General features: G+C 33.0%; 1 protein-coding gene and 1 long non-coding RNA gene across 2 annotated transcripts; both read right to left on the reverse strand.

Annotated features, from left to right (window-relative positions):
* Positions 1 to 2,991: 2,991 nt before the first annotated feature.
* LOC102580606 (uncharacterized) lies at positions 2,992 to 9,664 on the reverse strand. Its single transcript, XR_001472105.1, has 2 exons — positions 7,498 to 9,664; positions 2,992 to 5,259 (listed from the first exon to the last, which is right to left on the reverse strand). It is a non-coding gene; the product is annotated as an uncharacterized lncRNA (long non-coding RNA).
* Positions 9,665 to 15,501: 5,837 nt separating this feature from the next.
* On the reverse strand, positions 15,502 to 17,307 carry LOC102584917 (F-box protein At5g03100-like). Its single transcript, XM_006365193.1, has 4 exons — positions 16,559 to 17,307; positions 16,359 to 16,503; positions 16,005 to 16,130; positions 15,502 to 15,882 (listed from the first exon to the last, which is right to left on the reverse strand). Exons 1-4 carry the CDS (start codon positions 17,305 to 17,307, stop codon positions 15,502 to 15,504), a joined length of 1,401 nt encoding a protein of 466 aa, XP_006365255.1.
* Positions 17,308 to 21,254: the final 3,947 nt, after the last annotated feature.

The following is a 21,254-nucleotide window of genomic DNA, read 5'->3' on the forward strand; positions in this document are numbered from 1 at the left end:
GTTTATTGAAATCAGTAATTCTGTTTATTGTTTTTAACACAGATTAATAACACTTAGCCCTTAGCCTTTGTTTGAATTTGTACTAAAGTTTCCCTGCCTTAGATATCTGCAGCACGATTCCATTTTTGTTTAAACTATTACTCATGAAATGGTACTCGTTATTGAAATATTTACTCATGAAATGGTACACCTAAAAATGGATATATTAGAGTTCGGTAAAAATGATATATATTATTAGGTTGCCATTTCTAAACAAAACCACAAACAACACTTCTGATTTTGCCATTTGTTAAACCATATATTAGATTAGCTGTGCTTATTGATTAGCATATACCATCATAGTGAAACCAACTACGGATTCTGGCGAAAAGATAGAAGAAACAACAGTTGTAGACCGAATCAGTCAATTGGCGGAAGCTCTTCTCGTTCACATTCTCTCTCTTATGCCGACTGCACAAACACTCAGAACAAGTGGTCTCTCAAAAAGGTGGTGCTATCTCTGAAATTTACTTGATACATTCTCTTTTAGTACCTCTAGTTACCATGAAAGCTATGTATCCTATGTATTAGGTCATTTCGTTTCTCCAAAAATTTAAAAATTCCAACTCGCGACAGCCTTGAGCCGGATGCATGCAAGTTGAAAATATTCAACTCCAGTTAGTTTTTGAAGATGAGATTTTGTGCATTCCCTGAATATTTATACGCCTGTTCATCGTTGATAACACTAGTTTTAGGATTTTGTTATTTTAATGCTAATGTGGTCATAGCATAGAAGTTTATAAAGAGCATAAAATTGAAGTGGATAGTGTCATATATCCAATGATCATATTATAATGAACTTATTATTGGGCTTTCCTACATTAGAAGCTATGAAATTATCATGTTTTAAGGGTTTAGTCGCTTTGGAAATTAGGTCTTAAAAATTGAAAAGATTGAATTTGATATCATATAAGGATGATTAAAATATTGATCATAAGTCTTCTTAGTCTCAAGTGTAGGCTTGGAGACATGTCCTCTATGGTTAAAACGAAGCTTACGTTCAACATTATATGTATCAAAAACATCCAATAATATTTGTTGGTAGACATTCAATTCACCTTTGTCTTTGATACATATAATGTTGAACATAAGCTTAGCATCAACCACACAGACAAAAAAATTCAAAAATTCAAAAATTCAAGATAAGCTTAGTATTAACCACAGATGACGGTAGACAGTAAAGTTTTATTGATAAATCCATACTAAATTTGGATTAAATCTTAAATTCATGATATGTTGACCAAGTCAAATTATTGGTTAATAAAGTCGAATTAATATTCAAGTCAAAATGATATGACTTAAATCAAGTCCAAATAACATTTGGGCCAGTCCATTAAATTGACAAGATGAGCCCAACTCATGTTCTTCAGGCCCAAGGGTCAAAATTGCTTGGACCAAAATACCCCTAAAGCCCTAGCTCAAGCCTATATAAAGAGGTCTTCATAAGACCAGAAGAGACACACATACATACACACAGAAATACATAGTTGCTCTTCATTGGTGATCTGCAAGTCTTCCGCATACAAAGAAGTCTTCGCTCCAAGTATTGAGCCGCAAGTATTCCGCCAAATCAAGAACATCTGTGGAGAGAAGAATCAGGGATTACATATCTTTTTAAGAGATTTTATAAAGATTGTAACCTTCGCATTAATTCAAATACAAATATTATTGTTTGCTTGCTATTTTTCTTTTCCTGTTTACTGTATTTCAGGATTGAAACTTTAGGCGCTTACAATGACATGTCTACAAGCCTACACTTGAGAACATGATGTCTTCCTGAAATTTCCAACTGATGAAGATTGGAGGCAATAACTTCCACGGAATGATCAATTTCTTCATCATCATGGAATGATATCAAATTCATCTTCAATTTCGAAGACCTAATTACAAAGCGACTAAAATCCTCAATACAGGATGATTCAATAGTTTCTAATGGAGAACAGTCCAACAATAAATTCGCAATATGGTCCTTGGATAACACCATCCACTTCAATTCTATACTATTTGGAGACTTTCACGTTATGGCCACATTAACATCAAAATCTCAAAATTACTATTATCAAACGAATGTGTATAAACATTCCGGCAATGCACAACCCTCTTCTTTAGAAATTGACTCAAATTTCACATTTTCCTTTACTCAAAGTTGTCAAGCTGAAATTCTTTTATTTTGGGAGAAACAGAATTACCTAAGTCATAATCAACATAGGAAATATATTCTTCGTGGTAATTAAATGTACTAACAGAGAGAAGGTATCAAGTGAATTTCAGAGATAACGCTACCTTTTTGAGAGAGCACTTGTAACGGATATCTGATCCCGTTGTCATAAGAGAGAATGTGAAGAAAAAGAGCTTTGGGCAACTAACTGATCGGTCTACCTTTGTTTTTTCTATCTTTTCGCTGGAATGCATGGTTGGTTTTTGGTTACAGCTGTTGTTTCTTCTATTTTTTTCGTCGGAATACATGGTTTGTTGTTGGTCTAAAACTGCTGTTTCTTTAATGTTCTTGCTGGAATCCATGATTGTTTTTTGGCATAAGCAGCGAATGTGAAGGAAAAAGAGAGATCGGGCAACTGTGGTTTCCAATATGAAATTTCCTTATGTTCATAGATGGATTATTTTTTAATCATGAATTCAAGATTACCTTAATAAACCTGAAAGTAATATTGTAATAATGAAAAAGACAAATTTTCTTAATTAATTCCAATTCAGGTTTTGGTAAAAATGATGAATATTATTGGCAAAAAAAGGTTTGAATTTGTACTGAAGTTGTAGGAGTACTCAAAGTTGTAGTGCATTAAATATTTGCAGCACGAATCACTTTTCGTTTGGACTATTACTCATGAAATGGTTTAATCATGTAAAGATTGTCATTTCTAAGCAAAACCACAGACAACACTTCTGATTTTGCCATTTAAAGCATATATTAGATTAGCTGTGCTAATTGATTAGTAAATACTCGTGAACAAGACTCTTGGATACGATTTGTGATAAATATTGGGAAACAAATTGTTCTGAACATTTCCAGCAGATTCTCATCTTTGATATGATAACGGACTTCTTCAAGTCATTGCCTTCCTTAGTAGAAACTCTGAAAGTTCAAAAAGCTTATCGCCTCTTTCAAACAATGTGTTATGCAGGTGGTAATTTTAACATTCTTGAGATTGGGAAACACAATGTTTGACATCCAACTTTGCAGATTGATATTATCTCCTTTGACCAAATAGTTTCGCTCAAGTTGGCAGTGGAAATCATGAAACTGTAGCGAATAATATAATCAGGATCAAATGCAGCCTAATAGGAACATATTGGAATATTCCACAGACGACAAATAGGGAAAAAGAGTTCATTCCAGTAATGTATGATATAAAACAATTTTCAGAGGCTTAGAAAGGAAGTTCCTAATATGACTTCTCACCTTAGTGTAAATGCATGAAACACAAAATAAATACTCCAGAATACCTTATAGAGGGCAACGTATATGCTGCATGCGACAATCATAAGCTACATACGCAACAAAGAGGAGATATTAAGGAAGAGTTACCTAAGATGGGTTAGAGGATCTTGTTTTGTATTCTACAAACTGAATACAATAAACCGTGATCTGAATAGTCATCTCAAGCACTACTTTTTAAAACATGTGCAGCGACACATGATTTATGGTAGAGTGAATCAGAACACGCGAAGAAGACAAATAAGTTTTAACTTTAATTACCTTTATTCCATGGAAGCCAAAAAGTGACTGCAAAAGGGACTTGGTTAACCTTTGGGTATTTTAACAAACAAAATAATGAATCAGAATTACATATTTGAATCAAGTAAGCCCTCATATAAGTCATCACAAATACCAACAACCACAAAAGAATCATCAAAAATATAATGCTAATTCAACCTTTATCATCCTTGGAGCAATTTTTGAATAATATCATGGCGTTTTACAAAGGCAAAGATATAAAGCAGCAAAGGGCCTAGAAGAACCTTGTTTAAGAGCTTACCTCAAGAACAAATTATTTTCTTTCTAAACTCCGTCTTTTTTCATGAATTGGAATATAAGTAGTTGCAGTTGAATCACTGTTCACATCAGCTTTCATTTACCTTAATTTTTGCTTAAAACATGCATTTCAATCTTAGCTGGGGAGTCTGTTTTGCTAGACAACTCCCACAGTCTCTGTACTTCCTTTTTAAAGATGCACTGTTGATGTTTAAAACAAAAAAAAACATTGGCTTTCATGGCCATCATAAGTTCTCACCTTGGCTCTTCAGGAATAATATATCAACGACGTATGGAAAACGAATAAGCCTATCCAGAGACAGAGGCTACTACTCATTCAAAAACTGGGAATTCATAAGAAAGGATAGGAGAAATAATAGAAGTTTTGCAAAACTCGGGAAGGATACCGTGGGCATGCAGAGACATGTTTTAGAATGTCATTTATCTCCCAACAACTTTCTTCTTATTATTAGTTGATATTTTTACCACTTGATCTCCTACCAGAGTCCGGCCTCTAACTTTGAACAACACTCAATGCCATTTACATGATAATTTAGATGTACCATTATATATCTATCACCGTGACACCAAAATGATCAAAGGATGATAACTACAACTATTATTGCCACAAACAAATTGAAAAAAGAATCAACACAAATCCACATATTAAAGCTGATCAGACTAGCTATAACTTAAGCAGATCTCGAGTAGTATTCGCTCAAGCAAAAAAAGAATTCAAATAAGGGTTGGCTAATCAACATGAGTTCCATTGATTCTCAAACATAAGCGCTAAGGGATAAATTGCTAGCAAAAAGTCAACCGAACACAATGAAAAACCATGGGCTGACAGATACATGCACTGGGAAGAAATAATTACCAAAAAGCTAGGCTAAAAGTGGAAATTTTTAGTTGAAAGATTCAGTCTTTCAATGATTTCTTAAAGGGTGAATGCCTTGAATTTCAAAAAAAAAAATGTGGGATGTATTTACACCAAAAAGTAATTTTCCTTACCTGAACCTATTGGATATCTGACACATTCAAAGTAAATCATTGAGTTACATTGACAATATAAAAGGGAGAAAAAGGTAAGTAAAATTGCCAGACAAAGGTTAAATGGAATGTCTACCAGCTTTACAGTCCCATGAATCATGATCTTGCGTAACTGAAAGCATTAGTTCCTAATCCTGAACTGGATTCAAGGTGCTCTTTACTACAGTTGCTTGTACTCTCTGAATAAAAGAACTAGGTAAGAAAGAGATACACACAAAATCCATTTCTACTTGTCAGTTCAATGAGGGAGAGTATGTATAAGTTGGAGTGTACAGAGTCACAAAATCTAAAACATGCCAAGTAAATCCAAGAATATTTTGTATTATATACTTTCTATTCACACCAAGTAAAAGAAAGGGGAAAATGGACAAATTACAGGGAGAGAGCAGTGATAAATGACAAATGGAAGAAATGAAAATGAATGAAGAGAAACGTAAGACTTTGACGATTTGGGCACTTAAAAGAGTAAAACGCGGTATAATTAATGTGAAACTCCAAGAGCTCCTTTGGTCGTCGACAAGACCTAAAGTTGTAGACCAAATCAGTCAATTGCCGGATGCTCTTCTCCTTCGCTCTCTTATACCGAGTGATCAAACACTCGTAACAACAGCTCTCTCAAAAAGGTGGCGCTATCTCTGGAATTGACTTGATACCTTTTGTTTTAGTACTTTTAATTACCATGAACGATATGTATCCTATGTTCATTATGTATTAGGTTATTCCATTTTTTTCCAAAATTAAAAAATCCAACTTGATAGCCTTGAGCTGGATGCACACAGGTGGAAAATATGAAACTCCAGTTAGTTTCGGAAGAAGAGGTTTGTGCATTGCCTGAATGTTTATGCACTTGTTCATCGTTTATGGTAGAGTGGATCAGAACACGCGAAGAAGACAAATAAGTTTTAACTTTAATTACCATTATTCCATGGAAGCCAAAAAGTGACTGCAAAAGGGACTTGGTTAACCTTTGAGTAATTTAACAAACAAAATAATGAATCAGAATCACATATTTGAATCAAGTAAGCCCTCATATAAGTCATCACAAATACCAACAACCACAAAAGAATCATAAAAAATATAACGCTAATTGAACCTTTATCATCACTGGAACAATTTTTGAATATAAAGGCAAAGATATAAAGCAGCTAAGGGCCTAGAAGAACCATGTTTAAGAGCTTCACTCAAGAACAAATTATTTTCTTTCTAAACTCCGTCTTTATTCATGAATTGGAATCTAAGTAGTTGCAGTTGAATCATTGTTCACATCAGCTTTCATTTACCTTAATTTTTGCTTAAAACATGCATTTCAATCTTAGCAGGGGAGTCTGTTTTGCTAGACAACTCCCACAGTCTCTGTACTTCCTTTTTAAAGATGCACTGTTGATGTTTAAAAGAAAAAAAAACATTGGCTTTCATGGCCTTCATAAGTTCTCACCTTGGCTCTTCAGGAATAATATATCAACGATGTATGGAAAACGAATAAGCCTATCCAGAGATAGAGGCTACTACTCCTTCAAAAACTGGGAATTCATAAGAAAGGATAGGAGACATAATAGAAGTTTTGCAAAACTCGGGAAGGATACCGTGGGCATGCAGAGACATGCTTTAGAATGTCATTTATCTCCCAACAACTTTCTTCTTATATTATTAGCAGGTCGATATTCTTACCACTAGATCGCCTACCAGAGTCTGGCCTCTAACTTTGAGCAACACTCGATGCCATTTACATGATGATTTAGATGTACCATTATATATCTATCACTGTGACAGCAAAATGATCAATGGGTGATAACTATTATTGCCACAAACAAATTGAAAAAAGAATCAACACAAATCCACATATTAAAGCTGATCAGACTAGCTAAAACTTAAGCAGATCTCGAGTAATATTCGCTCAAGCAGAAAAAGAATTCAAATAAGGGTTGGCTAATCAACACGAGTTCCATTTATTCACAAAATAAGCGCTAAGGGATAAATTGCTAGCAAATGTCAACCGAACACAATGAAAAACCACGGGCTGATAGATACATGCACTTGGAAGAAATAATTACCAAAAAGCTAGGCTAAAAGTGGAAATTTTTAGTTGAAAGATTAAGTCTTTCAATGATTTCTTAAATGGCTTGAATTTTTTTTAAAAATGTGGGATATGATCAGTGCGCATTGGAAGAAATGATTACCAAAACTTAGGCTAAAAGTAGAAAGTTGTAGTTAAGTAGATTTAGTCTTTCAGAGAATTCTGAAGTATTCTCTACTACTATTACTAACAACAACAAGTGGGGGTGTGGGAGGGTGAGATGTATTTACACCAAAAAGTATTTTTCCTTTCTTGAACCTATTGGTTATCTGACACATTCAAAGTAAATCATTGAGGAGTTACATTGACAAAATAAAATGGAGAAAAAGGTAAGTAAAATTACCAGACAAATGTGAAATGGAATGTCTACCAGCCTTACAGTCCCATGAATTGGATTCAAGTTGCTCTTTACCACAGTTGCTCGTACTTTCTGAACAAAAGAACTAGGTAAGAAAGAGACACACACACACAAAATCGATTTCTACTTTTTAGTTCAATGAGGGAGAGTATAAGCTGGAGTGTGCAGCGTCACAAGATTTAAAACATGCCAAGTAAATCCAAGAATGTTGTGTATTATACTTTCTATTCGCACCAAGTAAAAGCAAGGGGAAAATGGAGAAATTAGAGGGAGAGAGCAGTGATAAATTACAAATGGAAGAAATGAAAATGAATGAAGAGAAGCATAAGACTTTGACGAATTGGGCACTTAAAAGAGTAACACGCGGTATAATTAATTTGAAACTCCAAGAGCTCCTTTGGTCGGTCGTCCACAAGACCTAAAGCTGTAGACCAAATCAGTCAATTGCCGGATGCTCTTCTCCCTCGCTCTCTTATACTGAATGATCAAACACTCATAACAAGCGATCTCTCAAAAAGATGGCGCTATCTCTGGAATTTACTTGATACCTTATGTTTTAGTACCTTTAATTACCATGAATGATATGTATCCTATGTTCATTATGTATTAGGTTATTCCGTTTCTTCCAAAATTAAAAAATCCAACTTGATAGCCTTGAGCCGGATGCACACAAGTGGAAAATTGAAACTCCGGTTAGTTTCTAACGAAGAGGTTTGTGCATTGCCTGAATGTTTATGCACTTGTTCATCGCTGATAACACTAATTTTGGGATTTTGATGCTACTGTGTCCATAGCATGAAAGTCTCTAAAAGCATAAAATTGAAGTGGATAGTGTTATCCAATGACCATATTGTGAACTTACTGTTGGGTTGTCCTGCATTAGAAACTATCGAATTATCTTGTTTTAAAGGTTTTAGTCGCATGGAACTTAGGTCTTCAAAATTAAAGAGACTGAATTCGATATCATACAACAATGATGAAGAAATTGATCATTCCTTGGAAATTGTTGCCCCCTATCTTCATCATTTGGAAACTTCAGGAAGTCTTCATGGTCTCAAGTGTAGGCTTGTAGACATATCCTCCATGGTTAATACTAAGCTTATGTTCGACATTACATGTATCAAAGACATGTAACATGCGGTATAATATTGGATGTCTTTGACGGATGTAATGTTGAACATAAGCTTAGTATTAACCACATATGACATGGTTACAAGCCTACACTTAAAAACATGATGACTTTCTGAAATCTCTAAATAATGAATGTAGTGTAGGAGACAACAATTTTCACGAAATGATCTATTTCTTGATCATCATTATATGATATCAAATTCCTCTTCAATTTCAAAGACCTAATTTCAAAGAGACTAAAATCCTTAAAACGAGATGATTCCATAGTTTCTAATAGAGAACATTCCAACAATAAATTCACAATATGGTCTTTAAATAATACCATCCATATCAATTTTATACTATACGGAAACTTTCACGTTATAACCAAATGGCATCAAAATCTCAAAATTATTATTATCAAATGAATGTGTATAAACATTTTGACAATGAACAAATCTCTCCTTTAAAAACTGACCTAAGTTTCACATTTTCCCTTGATCAAAGTTGTCAAGATGAATTTTTTTAATTTGGGAGAGAAACAAAATTACTAAGCCATAATCAACCTAGGATACATATCCTTCGTGGTAATTAAAGTTACTAAAAGAGAAGATATCAAGTAAATTTCAAAGATAAAGCTACCTGTTTGAGAGAGCACTTGTTACGGATATCTGATCCCGTTGGCATAAGAAAGAGACTGTGAAGAAAAAGAGCTTCAGGAAACTAACTGATCGGTCTACCGTTGTTGTTTCTTCTATCTTTTCACCGGAATCCATGACTGGTTTTTGGTTACAGCTGTTGTTTCTTCTATTTTCTCAGCTAGCTGGAATCCATGGTTTTTTGTTGGTCTATAGCTGTTGTTTCTTTTATCTTCTCGCCGGAATCCATGATTGTTTTTTCGGCATAAGCTGCGTATGTGAAGGAGAAGAGCGATCCGGCAACTGAATGGTCGATCTACAGCTGTTGTTTGCCGGAATCCAGAAATGCTTAGAAGGTATCGCCCCCCTTTCCCTTCAGTTTTAACTTATGCACAAAATGAGCAAATTGAATAATATATTGGCATAAATTTGGTACACTTTTGATCCAATTTTGATATAATTATTTAAACAAAATGTATTTAAATTATGTGAAATTGAACAAAGTAAGTCTTAATATGTATTTATTATTAATAATTTAGTCTATAAATACTCATATTGTTACTTAATGAGTTAAAAATGTTTCTTTCCTGATAAATATGTATATATTTTTTTAAAACACATTTTATTCCTAATAAAATATTATTTTTAAAGAATATTATTTTTCTTGTAAAACTTAAGAACAAATGAACAATATAAAAAGGAAGACAAGAAGAATATAAGACAAGAGAAATAATATAAGATCACTTTCTTTCTTTCAAGTGTATTCAACATTATTCTCAACACCACTATTTATAGGATTACATTGAGGAATACCAAAGGATGTCATAAACATTACATTAAACCTTGAGAATTACTAACCATTAAGGAGGAAATAAACCTAGGAGTTATGCTCATCCATTTGACCACATTATCAACAACATTACTACTCATAAAGGAGGGAAATTAACCAAGGAGTTATGGTCATCCATTTAACCACCAAAATGATTTACAACACTCCCCCTTGGATGACCATTGATAGATAATATGCCTCGTTAAAACCTTACTAAGAAAAAAACTCTGTGGGAAAAAATCTTAGTGAAGGACAAAAGAGTACACATATCTTGTTATATGCTTTATTTGCTGCCTCGTTAAAAATCTTGTCAGGAAAACCCATTGGGATAAAACCTAGGCCAAGGGAAAAAGAGTGCAGCGTGTAGTTTACTCCCCTTGTTGCAAACATCATTTAATTTCTTGGAGACGACGCATTCCAATCTTGAATACCAACTTTTCAAATGTTGAGGTTGGTAATGCTTTAGTGAAAAGATCCGCTAAATTATCAACTGAGCGAATTTGTTGAACATTTATTTCACCTTTCTTCTCAAGATCATGAGTGAAAAAGAATTTTGGTGAAATGTGTTTTGTTCTATCTCCTTTAATATATCCTCCCTTCAGCTGAGCTATACATGCAACATTGTCTTCATACAATGTAGTTGGTATATCCTTTTTCATAGGAAAACCACACATTTCTTGAATATGTTGAGTTATTGATCTCAACAAAAACACACTCCCGACTTGCTTCATGGATGGCTATTATTTCTGCATGATTTGAAGAAGTAGCAGCTAATGTTTGCTTCATTGAACGCCAAGATATAGTTGTGCCTCCATATGTAAATAAATAGCCTATTTGAGATCGAGCTTTATGTGGATCAGAAAAATATTCAGCATCTGCATAACCAATCATTTCTAACTTGGATTTATTAGAATAAAATAATCCCATATCAATGGTTCCCTGAAGATATCTGAATATATGTTTGACTCCATTCCAATGTCTCTTTGTTGGGGACGAGTTGAATCTTGCCAATAAACTTACTGCAAAACAGATATCTAGTTGAGTATTATTAGCAAGATACATTAGTGCCCCAATAGCACTAAGATATGGAATTTCATCGCCAAGAAGCTCTTCATCATTTTCGTGAGGTCGAAATGGATCTTTATATATGTCAAGCGATCTCACAACCATCGAGGTACTCAATGAATGTGATTTATCCATGTAAAATCGCTTTAAAACCTTTTTTGTGTATGTTGATTGATGGACAAAAATTCCATTTTTCAAATGCTCAATCTGTAGGCCAAGACAAAATTTTATCTTACCACGATCTTTCATTTCAAATTCTTTCGTTAAACACTCAACAACTTTTGAAAGCTCTTTAGGAGTGCCAATGATATTTAAATCATCAACATACACAGCTATTATAACAAAATCAGATCCAGAACTTTTTATAAAAACACAAGGACAAATAGGGTCATTTTTGTACCCTTTCTTTAGCAAAAATTGGCCAAGACGATTGTACCACATCTGTCCTGATTGTTTTAATCCATATAAGGATTTCTGAAGCCTTAAGCATATAAAAATTCACAAGAAAACAATCAGGACGGATGTTGTCACAACCTATTTATATGGCTCATTGGACCACGATATATATATATATATATATAAAAACTAAAAGTGGGAAGCTATGAAAAGTTAAATTATCATTTTACCCTTAGGCTAAATTAAACATCTAATTAATAAATTATTAAATAATAATATTTTAATTATTATTTGAATTGTTAGTTATTTATTATAAAGACAATGAAAGAATCATTATATTTATTTTAATAGTATTTGACATTTCAATTTTTCATGTGACTTTTCATGTTTCCGTAATTTTTGGGAAGCTCCAAAGATGAAAAGTTAGATCGCCATTTTACCTAGGCTTAATTAAACATCTAATTAATTAAATATTAAATAATAATAATTTAATTATTATTTCAATTGTTAGTTATTTATTATAAAGAGAATGAAAGAATCATTATATTTATTTTAATAGTATTTGACCTTTCAATTTTCCATGTGACTTTTCATGTTTCCGTAATTTTTGTCCTAAAAATTTAACCTTTCCAAGAAAGACTTTTATTTACCACTCCTACAATTCTTGTATGTAGGAGCTCTAAACAGGTGAAATAATGTCACAATTTGTGGTGAAAGTTGTGAGATCCCCTTATACAGTGATGGGAATAGACAAGAATTCAACTATTGAAGCATCGAAGGTTGGTGTGTTAGTTTTATACTTATTTGTAATTATTAGAATTATAATAAGACTTTTCTATCTCTCTTCATATAGCTGAATTGTTGTTTTGTTAGCAACTTGCTCTAATTTCAATTTTTTATTTTTGTATGCTCAAATATTCAGTTTTTATTATAGAGACAAACACAAAAAAAAAAAAAAAAGCCTAATTGTCTTGGTCATGTGTATCGTTTTTTTTTTGTTCTTTGTACTTATAATTTTACATATACATTAACTTTCATCTTAAAGAATGAATGTGAGAAAATGTTTACTCTTTTTTTTTTTTTTGGAAAAAAGAAGAAGAAGAAGGTGAAACATATAGTTGAATTATGGTTTTACCCTACTATAAATTAAAATGTTATAAAATATTTAATTATTTAATTTAAATATTAAATTGGTTCATTTTAATTAACATGTTAATGATTTTGCACTTTCTTATATTAATTCCTAATTAAAATATCTAATTTAATAATACTTATCATCTATAATCTATATGTATACAATAAGAAATTAATAATCATATATCATATCATCTCATATTATACTAACAGTGGGAAGAATGTTAGGCAAAAATTAGATTAGCATTTTGTCCCTACATCAAATACAAATACTATTAATCATCTAATAAATTATTAATTAAATATTAAATAGTAAATTTTAATTACTACAAGGGAGAGTTACACATTAAGCCGATATCAAATTTATCAAATTCTTTCGGTTACAATTTATTCATGTTGCATGGTGAATTAATATTAAATTGTTATAAGTAATTATTATCAAGAAAATAAAAAGACTCCTAATTATATTGTTCAATGAATTAAAGGTGAAGACCAAAAGTTACATAATTAAGTAGGAAACTGATGGGCCTTTTATTTTTTTCCCTTTCATCTCCCCTCACCTAAGATTTTCCTATTTAAAGTCACCTAGAAAGGAAAATGAACTTATAAATCTCATATCTGATCTTCTTACTAAAGTATATCAATGTCAATTCTCTCTTATAAATTAAGATTCATTTTCTTATCTTTGGTATATCATTTTTTTTTTATTTCCTTTCTGGTCATAGTCATAGACCGCAGAAGAAAAGTTGTCATCAATCTTTGTAGAATTGTTAAGGACAATACCATTATTATTGTATTTGGATCGAAAACATTATGATTGATTGATTGATTAATTGTAAATAATGTTTGAAAGGAAATAATACTTTTTTATCATGTTGTATGATTTACAACAAAATAATAAATTATTTATATTATTTTATGTAAAGTGTTGATAGTGATGACCATTTGTAGGTGATTTTTGTATTAATTTTAAATGTTCTATTATAATGTATTCTTTTCTTATTCCTTTTTAGTTAAATATGTTCTTTGCTTATATAAAGAAATTTGTGTCTAGATTACAATTAAATAGATATTACTTATTTAGACTTTATATAATTATTGGCGTGGAACATGTACAATATTATATTTCTTATTTCCAAATGAAATTAAAAATTATCTCAATGAAAGATTAAATATTTTATCATACGCCAGATCATTTGTGTTTTACATGGATAATATGAAATATTTGGCAGATATATTGAATGACTATACATGCATTTATAATTAGTTCATTATCTCATGAATTAGTATATTGTCTCTTTAATCAATAATAAAGAGATCTAAAAGTATAAAGTTCATTATCAGTGATCCATATAAAATTAGATAACTATTTTAATTTTCAAACTAACACTCTTACTCTAACAATTATCTGTGTAACACTAATTGGTGAAAATTCTTCCTATATCCACCATCATCTATACTTTTTAGTGCAACATAAATCCTATAAATACTTAACATTTACATCTCAAACATTATAATAAGATGTCTATAAGGACTTATGTGAAGCACGATTGTCATATACTATAAGTTTATAGTAATGGGTACACTTGGCTAAATGCGTGACACACGTAATAAGATGGATGTCTAAGGACTTATGTGGAGCACAATTGTCATATATTATAAGTTTATAGTAATGGGCACACTTGGCTACACGTGTGACGCGCGTACCCAGAAACTAGTTAAATAAATATTGAAGACAATATTATGTTTAAGAAAAGGGTGCTACACGTACTATCTATGTCCTAGCAGCGTGAATCCGGATTAGTTAGCTCAATGGGTATACTTATGGAACTTGTCTTGCACAAAGTTAAAAAAACAATGATCTTCATGGTCCTATCAATGAATTAGATGATACATCTTTTTTTTTTTTTTAACAAAACCTTTCCAATATGAAATTTCCATATGTTCATAGATGGATTATTTTAAATCACGAATTCAAGATTATCTTAATAAAAAGGGATAAGGGTCTGAAAAATACCCAATTTTGGCCGAAATTGCTGTTACGATACCAAACTTTATGGAGGACCTATTACCCCCCTGAACTATTTAATAGTGTATTTTAAAGGTATATATGTGCTCACGTGGCACATTACTATTTATAATTTTGCATTATTTTTTATGTCCACGTGGGCAAATATATATATTTAAAATACGGTATTAAATAATCTGGGGGGTAATAGGTCCTCATTAAGGTTTGGTATCGTAACAGCAATTTCGGCCAAAGTTAGAGTATTTTTCAGACCCTTATCCCTAATAAAAACTGAAAGCAATTTCGTAATAATGAAAAAGACAGATTTTCTTAATTCTAGTTCAAGTTTTGGTAAAAATGGTGAATGTTGCCTAAAAAGGTTTGAATAGTTGAATTTGTACTAAAGTTGCAGTGCCTTAAATATTTGCAGCACTAATCACTTTTCGTTTGGACTATTATTCATGAAATTGTACACCTAAAAATGGATATGTTAGAGTTCGGTAAAAATTATGTAAAGATTTTTATTTCTAATTAAAACCACAAACACTTTTGATTTTTCCATTTAAAGCATATATTAATTAGCTGTGCTAATTGCTTAACATATTACATATGCCATCAAAGTGAATAAAGAAAATGCTTCATAAGAAACCAAGATACCATAACATTTGGTATACCACAAGGGTAATTCCAATAGTAATTAGTTACAAACATACATAGAGAAGTTAAGGATTCCATGAGTAGTTTATCAAAAACTCTACATTTTTAGTATCTTGAGACATGAAACTACTAGTGGTGAACTCATGGAAAGCTCACTCATGGAAGATAATCTCAGAATTGGTAGACGATCTTGGACAACCTAACAAGTTGTCAGCCAATCGAGATAAAAATTGGGATAGACAGTTAATTGAACATGTCTCGCACCTTCTTTTCTTTGATACGATAACGAAATTCTCCAAAACCAGTGCATTCAGTAATAGAAATTCTAAAAGCTTGGAAACCTTTTCAAATCCCCTTTTGACATGATCTTTCAAGCACGCCTCTGAGGAGATGACAATCTTAACCTTCTTGAGGTTGTGATACTCTACGCTTGAAACCCCACTCAGCAAATCCATATCATCTCCTTTGGCCAAATCAAGTAACTCAGATTTGCAGCGGAAATCGTCAAGAAAGTAGAAAGGGAAATCATCTAACTGAGACAAAAAATTTAATCAGGACCAAATGTAGGTCAGATTAAATGAAATTGCACAAATGTGATAGAAACTTCAACCAAATGAAAAGATTTAAAAAGAAGAGATAAGTTCCAGGAAGTTACCTGCGTAGTTTCCACATGAGGCGAGGCTCTCAAAAGACCAGCTACTCCGTACATATTAAATATTTTCATATGCAACACCAGCGTTAGATATTTGCAATTCAATTCTGAAACGGGCACCCCGTTGAACTGCAACATGCACATGACTTGGTGCAGTAATCCCAATGAAACTAGTAAAACAATGGAGAAAGAAATAACAACGAAACGGAAGTATTTCACATCAGACAGAACCTTACTTTGAAAACTTGACAGGAGGATTACAAAAAGGCATACAATAGGCCATTAGTTTCTATAACTAATTCTACTACTGTCTGCTTAACCAAAGAAGGGGTAAGGACTTTCGAGTTAAAGACATACCTCTGTGAACCAAGTTCCCATTGTTAGCTCAGTTGCATCACATAACTTTTGAAGATTATTTTGGACGAGGGAATATACTGTTTGATGATAGTCACGGCAGCTGTCTCCCTCATAAAAACTTGGGATGTCTTTGCTAAAGGCAATGCTGAAAATAAGCTCAGCATGAATGACAGAAGACACATGCATCAACAAGTCTACACTTGAGATTATAAAGTTCTCCTGATATTTCCAAATGCTGAAGATATGGGGCAAGAATTTCTAAGTCATTTCCATTTTCAGGAAATTGATAATCTTTCAACTTTAATGTCTGTAAAAGCAAAGAATTACTTTCCAGGCGACGGAAACCATGATACGAATATAATTCCATTGTTTCCAATGCTGGACAGCCTGACAGTAATTTCACCATTTCATCATCGGTTAGCATCAAATGCCCCAACTTTATACTCTTTAGAGAGTTCCACGATATGACCGCGTTATTAAAGCCACAATGTTTAACATCTAAAGTTATCAACGACGAACATGTGCAGAAAGATTCAGGCAATGTGCACTCATAACTATACTGAAACCAAAATACAACATTTTCCACTTGTCTTTCAACAGAAAAACAAAAACAATGACTGACTAGGGTTTCATATTCAGTCCTGAAACTGCAATCTGATAGACACAAGTGAGAAAAGTCGAGTTGGAACTTTTTAATTTTGGGAGAGAGGGTATGTGCTAATGCATTATGAATCAAGGAGAAATCTTCTCTTTCCCGGTAAGTGAAATTGAAGCTATGAATTAAAGTCGAGAGACGCTGCCACTCTTTAGAGATAACACAAGTTCTGAATGCATCCTCTGTTGGCAGAAGTGAGAAAATTTCAACTAGGAGTGGATGCGGCAACTTACTGATTCCTTTTGGTGCTTCTTCCTCTGTTACATTTTGCTTCTTCAGATTTGTCAACTCCATCGGTAAAAGAGGGAAATCAATGTTCCATTGGTTTGTTTGTGTTTATCTCAGGCAATAAAATGCTTTGATAGATCAGTATTACCTACCACACACATCTTCTATATATATACTATCTTAAAAGTCAAGATCTTCAGAATTTAAATTTAAAAGCTAAATTACTTAAATGTCCCTCTTATAAAAACATGCGCCGCTTCAATCCGGCTAATAATTAAATAAATATTGAAGACAATATTATGTTTAAGAAAAGGGTGCTACAAGCGCTAGCTATTCCTAGCAGCATGCATCCGGATTTGTTAGCTCAATGGGTATCGGAAAATAGATTCTTTAAATGTATGTCTACCTACTTATGGAACTTGTCTTGAACAAAGTTAAAAAATAAAGATCTTCATAGTCCTATCAATGAATTAGATGATACATCATTTATTTTATAACAAAACCTTTCCAATATGAATTTTCCATATGCTCATAGATGGATTATTTTAAACCATGCACAAATTCAAGTTTACCTTAATAAACTGAAAGTAATTTCGTACTAATGAAAAAGACAGATTTTCTTAATTCCAATTCAAGTTTTGGTAAAAATGATGAATGATGCCTAAAAAGGTTTGAATTTGTACTAAATTTGCAGTGCCTTAAAAATATTTGCAAACACAAATCACTTCTCGTTTGGACTATTACTCATGAAATGGTTTACTCATGAAATTGTAGACCTAAAAATGGATGTAATAGATAGTTTGATAAAAGTTATGTAAAGATTGCCATTTCTAAACAAAACAACAAACAACACTTCTAATTTTGCCATTAAAAGCATATATTAGATTAGCTGTGCTAATTGATTAGTATATACCATCAAAGTGAATAAAGAAAATTCTTCATAAGAAACCAAGATACCATAACAAGGGTAATTTCAATAGTAAAACTAGTAATTAGTTACATACATACAAAGAGAAGTTAAAGCTTCCATGAGTAGTTTATCAAACACTCAACATTTCTAGTATCTTGAGACAGGAAACTACTGGAAGATAATCTCAGAATTGGTGGACGATCTTGGACAACCTAACAATTTGTTGTGCAATCGAGATAAATAATGAGATAGACAGTTCATTGAACATGTCACGCACCTTCTTCTCTTTGATATGATAACAAACTTCTCCAAAACCGGTGTACGCAATAACAGAAATTCTGAAAGTTTGGAATGCTTTTCAAAGCCCCATTTGACATGATTTTTTAAGCACATCTTCGAGGAGATGACAATCTTAACCTCCTTGAGATTGTGAAAATCACCTCTTGAAACCCCACTCTGCAAATCCATATTATCTCCTTTGGCCAAATCAAGTAACTCATAGTTGCAGTGGGAATTGACAAGAAAGTCGACGGACCAATCATCTAACTGGAGACAAAATATAATCAAGACCAAATGCAGGTCAGATCAAATGAAATTGCACAAATGTGACAAAAACTTCAACCAAATGAAAAGATGTAAAAAGAAGAGACAATTTCCAGGAAGTTACCACCGTAGTTTCCAATTCTAAGCTGATTGTTTCCACATGTGGCGAGGCTCTCAAAAGACCAGCTCCTCCGTACAAATTAAACTTTTTCATATGCAACACCAGCGTTAGATATTTGCAAGTCAATTCTGAAATGGGCAACCCTTTGAATTGCAACATGCACATAACCTGGTGCAGTAATCCCAACGAAACTAGTAAATAATGGAGAAAGCAATAACAACAAAAGGGAAATACTTCACAAATCTAATTGTGTAAACTCAGATCTAAGAAGCATCAATGTAAGGACTTTCGAGTTAAGGACAAACCTGTGTGAACCAAGTTCCAAATGTTAGATCAGTTCCATAACATAACTCTTGAAGATTATCTTGGACGAGGGTATATACAACTTGATGATAGTCATGGAAGCAGTAGTACTCTTCCCCATAAATACTTGGGAAGTCTCTGATACAGGCAGTGCTGAAAATAAGCTTAGCATTAACTACAGAAGACACATCAACAAGCCTACACTTGAGATCTTCTCCTGATATTTCCAAATGTTGAATATACGGGGCAAGAATTTCTAAGTCATCTCCATTTCCAGCAAACGTAAGATAATTTTTCAACTTTAGTGTCTTTAATTTTAGAGAATTAATTTCCAGGCGACGGAAACCAACCTAGCTATATAATTCCATTGTTTCCAATGCAGGACAGCCTGACAATAATTTCACCATATCATCATTGGTTAGCTTCAAATACCCCAACTTTATACTCTTTAAAGAGTTCCACGATATGATTGCTTTATTAAAGTCACAATTTTGAACATCTAGAGTTATCAACGACGAACATGTGCAGAGAGATTCAGGCAATGTGAACCTATTACTATACTGAAACCACAACACAACATTTTCCACTTGACTTTCAACAGCAAAACTAAAACAACGACTGATTAGGATTTCATACTCAAGCCTGAAACTGCAGTCTGATAGACGCAAGTGAGTTAAGTCGAGTTGGAGCTTTATAATTTTGGAAGAGAGGGAATGTGTTAATGCATTATGAATAAAGGATAAATCTTCTCTTTCCCGGTAAGTGAAATTGAAGCTATGAATTAAAGTGGGGAGATGCCGCCACGTTGTAGAGACTAGACAAGTTGTGAATGCATCCTTTGTTGGGAGAAGTGAGAGAATTTGAACGAGGAGTGAATCCGGCAACTTATTGATTGGTGCTTCTTCCTCTGTTACCTTTTGTTTCTTCAGATTTGTCAACTCCATGATTATCGCCAAAAGAGGGATATCGATCGATTGCTTTCTTTGTTTTTATTTCAGGCAATAAAATGCTTTGTCAGATATTCTATATATGTATATTATATATACACACTATCTTAAAAGTCACGATCTTCAGAATTTGAATTTAAAAGTTAAATTACTTAAATTCCCCTCTTATAAAAACAGGCGCCGCTTCAACAAATTTGTAATGTTTAGAAGAAGAGTTGCCACCGTGTCTTGAAAATCAGCGTTATTGTAATTTTCTCAACATTTAGTTTATTGCTCGACATTGAAAGTATGAGTGGAGTGGGGCTTTTACTCTTAAGAAATTAGTAGTAATTTAGATATGAGTGTTGCACAATCTGTGTTTAAAAACAGTACTACTGATTACAAATAACTTTGCAAAAACACGAAGTTACCAAAGTTTCATTAACCAGTGAAGAACATAAGAACATAATTTAATTCAAAAAACTAAAACCTGTAAAAACATACCAGAATCTGTAAAAAATAGAACAGGAAGAAGATCAAGCCCACTGAATGCACAGTGTCCCCTTAAGAAAATTATTCCCCTCTAGTATCCGAGGTTTGATTTGGAATATGTCCCCCGTTTGATTTGGAATATGTCCTCCCAGGATAGAATGATCTCAATCACCAGTGTATTGATACCCAAAACTCTGGTGTCAGCGATCCACTCAACGACGGTAAAGTACACAAAAAATATTTGTGCAGAAGAAGAAGAAATCAGAAATTTTCGTAAGTAAAAAATTTGAAGAATCAGTGGTATTTATAGCCAAGAAGCACTGGTTCCAAAAGGTTGCAACCTTTCAGAAACCATACGACCATTCCAGAAAGTTTGCAACCTTTCAAACAGTCATGGTTGTTCTTGAAAGTTGCAACCTTTCAGAACTGTAACACCCGGCGATTTGAAATAATTATGAAGAGGCTTAGAATTGGAAATAGTCATTTTTGGAAAGATTTAAAAATCTGGAAATTTGGCTAAGTATGGAAAAAGGTGAGTTTTTGACCAACTTTGAGCAGTCATAACTACTAACTCAGGATGATTTAGGTGTATTTCCAGTTATGGTTGCTAAGCTCGTGGAATGATCTTTCCAACACCACCAAGTTTGCTCGATTCCGAGTTCGTATGAGTGAGTTATGCCCTTTGAAAGTTGGGCAGTTGGCAGGGAATCCGTCCGGA

Source organism: Solanum tuberosum, unplaced genomic scaffold, assembly GCF_000226075.1.
Source record: "Solanum tuberosum cultivar DM 1-3 516 R44 unplaced genomic scaffold, SolTub_3.0 scf00533, whole genome shotgun sequence".
NCBI classification, from domain to species: Eukaryota; Viridiplantae; Streptophyta; class Magnoliopsida; order Solanales; family Solanaceae; genus Solanum; species Solanum tuberosum.

Coding starts and splice junctions, on each gene's coding strand:
- LOC102584917 (XM_006365193.1), bottom strand. CDS start 17,307: ATGGAGTTGACAAATCTGAAGAAGCAAAATGTAACAGAGGAAGAAGCA. Junction 16,504..16,558: donor GGAGAACTTTATAATCTCAA/GTGTAGACTTGT, acceptor GCTTATTTTCAG/CATTGCCTTTAGCAAAGACA. Junction 15,883..16,004: donor CTCATGTGGAAACTACGCAG/GTAACTTCCTGG, acceptor TTTTTGTCTCAG/TTAGATGATTTCCCTTTCTA.